At 49.8% G+C, this 4,452-nt stretch overlaps 1 protein-coding gene across 1 annotated transcript in view; it reads right to left on the minus strand.

Moving 5' to 3' along the window:
* LOC107024754 overlaps window positions 1–4,452 on the minus strand; it is a 10,666-nt gene that overhangs the window by 619 nt on the left and 5,595 nt on the right. Inside the window, exons 2-3 of the mRNA XM_015225724.1 lie at window positions 4,225–4,425; window positions 87–3,884 (exon numbers count right to left, since the gene is read on the minus strand). Coding sequence (XP_015081210.1) covers window positions 87–3,884; window positions 4,225–4,425 — 3,999 coding nt within the window. The remainder of the gene's footprint in view (window positions 1–86; window positions 3,885–4,224; window positions 4,426–4,452) is intronic.

Here is a 4,452-nt window from a genome sequence, read left to right on the forward strand (position 1 = left end):
AAGAACAATTGTGCAGCTTCCTTAGCAGTACAACCGGCTGTGGCAGGCATGAATGTAGCATATTTGGAAAATCTATCCACTACGACCATAATAGTGCCAAACCCGTTTGACTTCGGCAAAGAAGTGATGAAATCCATAGATATACTCTCCCATGGACGATCAGCTATGGGTAATGGCTCCAACAGCCCTCCTGGTTGTCTTTGCTCTACCTTGTCTTGCTGGAACACAAGACAAGTCTGCACATACTGCTCGATCTCTTCCCGCATACGTGGCCAGAAATAGAAGGCCTCCACTAATGCCCTCGTTCTCTTCTGTCCTGGATGCCCAGCCCACGGAGTGTCGTGGCTTTCCTTGATAATACGCCGCCTGATGAATCCGAACTTCGGTACATAAACTCTCCGGCCAGTGGTAAGCAAGAACCCGTCTTCTACCCAAAACCGTTTGGTTTGGCCTTGAGCATCCAGCTGCATAATCTTCTTGGCTTCCGGATCGCGTTGCATACCATCTTTGATTGCGCCTTGGAATTCACTATGGACTGAGGAGATGGCCGCTAATTCAGTCTTCCTGCTCAATGCATCGGCTACCACATTGCCCCTTCCTGGTTTGTACTCCAAGTTGTAGTCAAATTCTGCTAAGAAATCCTGCCAACGAGCCTGCTTTGGTGTGATCTTCTTCTGCGACTGAAAATAGCTAGTGGCAACGTTGTCAGTTTTTACTACAAATTTGGAGCCTAGTAGATAGTGCCTCCATGTGCATAGACAATGCACAATGCCCGTCATCTCTTTCTCCTGCACCGTGTACCGTCGTTCAGCTTCATTTAACTTCCGGCTTTCAAATCCTTTGGGGTGCTTCTCCTGCATCAAGACTCCCCCAATGGCAAAATCAGAAGCATCCGTATGGATCTCGAAGGTCTTGGTGAAATCAGGCAGCATCAAGACTGGTTCTTCAGTAACTGCAGCCTTAAGACCTTCAAATGCCTCCTGGCACTCCTCGCTCCACAGCCAAGGCCTGTTCTTCTTCAGCAGCTCGGTCAGTGAGGCAGCAATAACGGAGTACCCGCTAATGAACCTGCGATAATAATTAGCAAGTCCAAGAAAAGAACGTAGCTCGGTCACTTTCGTAGGCGCTTCCCAATCTTGGATCGCCTTTACCTTTGCCTCGTCCATACGAAGTTCACCTTGGCTGATCACATGGCCCAAGAAATGTATCTTTAGTTGGGCGAACTCGCACTTCTCCCGCTTGACATAAAGCTGATTCTGCCGCAAGACTTTGAAGACCTTCTTCAAGTGCTCCACATGTTCCTGCAAAGTGCTACTATAGACGACTATGTCATCTAAGTACACTACTACGAACTGGTCCAAGTAGGGATGTAAAATCTCGTTCATCAGCGTGCACAATGTGGCAGGTGCGTTGGTTAAGCCGAAGGGCATCACCAACCATTCGAATGCTCCATACCTGGTCACGCATGCTGTCTTTGGCTCATCCCCCTCTGCAATGCGCACTTGATAGTAACCTTTCCGGAGATCCATCTTGGTGAAGTACTTGGCCTCTCCAAGACGATCAAACAAATCTGCGATCAGCGGGATTGGATACTTGTTCCGAATTGTGATCTTGTTGAGCGCCCTGTAGTCAATGTATAGACGCATCGACCCATCTTTCTTTTTCTGAAACAGCACCGGCGCTCCATAGGGTGCCTTGGATGGACGAATGTGACCTGCTTCGAGGAGCTCTTTCAACTGCTTCCTCAATTCCTCTAACTCAGGCGGAGCCATGCGATAAGGTGCAAGCGCAGGTGGCTTGGCTCCTTCCTCCAACTCGATCATGTGGTCTACCTCGCGCCTTGGAGGTAGAGTTTTTGGCAGCTCCTCCGGCATCACATCACTGTTTTCCTGCAAAACAGTCTCTATGATAGGTGGTAATGGCTCCATAGCACCATGGTCTACACCCGAACTTGCGATGGTGGCTAAGAAGGTTGGTGCTCCTTTCTTCAGGCCCTTCAAAATCTGCATGGCTGACAATTGGGCATATCCGTCTTTCTTCGGCACCCTAACAAGAGGCACCATACAAGACCCTTCCCCTTCCATCACCATGAGTTGTTGAAGGTAGGGATCAATCATCGTGTGACAACGCTGAAAGAATTCCTGTCCAAGAATAACATCGGATATGTCCAAAGGAGCTACGGTAAAATTCGTCTTACCTCTCCACCGTCCTAAAGTGATGCTGACCCCATGAGCAATTCCACATATGGGAGTTGGTGGGGCATTGACCGTCTTGAGACGATTGTTGCTTGGAACAATTTTCAGTCCCAATTTTTCTGCCGCCGCTTTGGTCATGATGTTGGCTTCAGCCCCGGAATCTACCACGGCCCGAACTGGTTGCCCATTGATGGAGATATCCACGTACTGCGTACTGAAATCCCCTGGCTTGTCGGCCTGCTTGGCTATGGCTCCACATATTCCAACCATGCCCAACTGAGTGGTGTCTGCCGGTTTCGCCTTCTCTTGTGCCTCCTTGTCCTTCCGCTCCCGGACGATGGCACCAATGCTCTTCAATTCTGGGCACCTGGCATAACCGTGTGGTCCGCGGCATATATAGCACCCGTCTCCTTTGCTGGACTGCGTCCGCTTCTCCGAGTATTTCTGGCGTTCAAACCGTCTGCCGTCCGGCTTGGGCGTGTCTTGCTGCTTGGGATGTGCCGACTGTTCTCTGCCTCGGCCACGGTCTCCCCCTCCTTTAGCTTGACTGCCCCTTACCTCTTTGCCCTTCGCCTTGTCCAAACGATCAAGTTTGAAATCTGTCAAGGTTTTGGCTTGAGTGATGGCCTCATCAATGGTTTTTACTTGACGCCGCTCTAACTCGGTCCTCGCCCAATTCTGCAGCCCGTCCATGAAGGTGAACAGCATGTCATCTTCTGTGAGTTGGGGAATTTGAAGGGTCAAAATTGTGAACTCTTTCACATAGGCCCTAATACTTCCCGTCTGCTTCAACTCCCGGAGTTTGCATTTCATTTCATAAACAGCATTGTTGGGGAAGAAAGCTTTCTTGAATTCCTCAAGGAATTTTTCCCATGTGTTGATGGTGCGTGTGCCCCTCTTAATCTCGGCATCTTTGCGTTTCCACCATAACATGGCTACGTCGGAAAGATACAACACGGCAGTGTTGATCTTGTTTGCATCACTCCTGACCCGATTACACCTGAAATAATTTTCCAAGTGCCATAGGAAATTTCCTACCTCTAGGGCATCGCGGACACCCTTGAATGTTGGTGGCTTGGGAACCTCGACTCTGGGCTCCCTTTCCTGGCCAAGTGATGTTGATACAACAACCTCCCTCTCTTCTTCGAGAGCTTCAACCTTGTTCTTCAGCGTCTCAATCGTCCCAAGGGCGTCCAAGAACCTGAACTCCAAGGAAGTAATGGTTTCCTTCATCGCTAATTCAGTCCGCTTGCGTACCTCCAACTCCTTCCGGATGGCATCAACTTCCTCAAGGGAATGTTCTTCAAGGTCTTTGACATCACTGTCCAACCCATTCAAACGCTGGCCCAAGATCTCCACAGCTTGCCTTGCCATCTCAACGCTGGCAATCCATTCATGTCCGACAGTAACGTCTATGGCCTCATCGCCGTCGTCACTTTCATCGACAATATTGTGCTGGAAAGATGTTTGTCCACCGCTTGGTGTAGGATCACTTGGTAGCAGTTCGCCTGGTGGAAGACCGCCTGGTGGAAGATCGCCTGGTGGAGGATTGGGCAGACTGGGTTCGTTACCCTTCTGCTGCTGCTTGTTCTTCCCTTTCTTGTTCTTCTTTCCTCCCTTAGTGCGAACGTTGGGGGTGGTGCTAGCGCCGCTACCGTCTCCTTCGTTCGTCCTCCTCTTACGATGAACCTGCTCTGATACCAACTGTCACGGACTTTTTGATTCGGACAATACTCCGTGCGGCACTTGACGGTTTACTCACGATTCTTGCTCGTTCTTGCAAACTCAAGTAAGCCTCTCACTCGGATCGCTAAGAAAATAAGAAGGAAGACAGAATATTGGAAGAAGGAACTTCTATTACTTGCTGAAATTATTGGATGCTTTACAAGTAAAATGAACTACTATTTATACTACTCTAATGCCTAAGAGCTAGTAAATGCTACACTATACAAGTTCCTAAGGCCATGCCTACAAGACATGCTTCTAAGTCTTCCAAAAAGGACTCCTAGATGCTCCTAGTCTGCCCCACGTTCTGCACAAGCCTCTCCAAGCTTGAAACTGCCGCCCCACTACTTGTTGTAACAGCTGTAACGGCTGTAACTGCCGTAACAGCTGAAACTGTTGTAACGGCTGCCTCTTCAACTGCTGCTGGCCCCCTTGCCTGCTGGCCGGCTTGGGCAGTCTGCCCCCTTGCGCCTGCTGCTGGCAGCCTGGTTGGGTGGCGTTCTGCCTGAATGGATGGCGGGACGTCACACAC

The sequence above is a fragment of the Solanum pennellii genome, chromosome 7, assembly GCF_001406875.1.
Source record: "Solanum pennellii chromosome 7, SPENNV200".
Lineage (NCBI taxonomy): Eukaryota > Viridiplantae > Streptophyta > Magnoliopsida > Solanales > Solanaceae > Solanum > Solanum pennellii.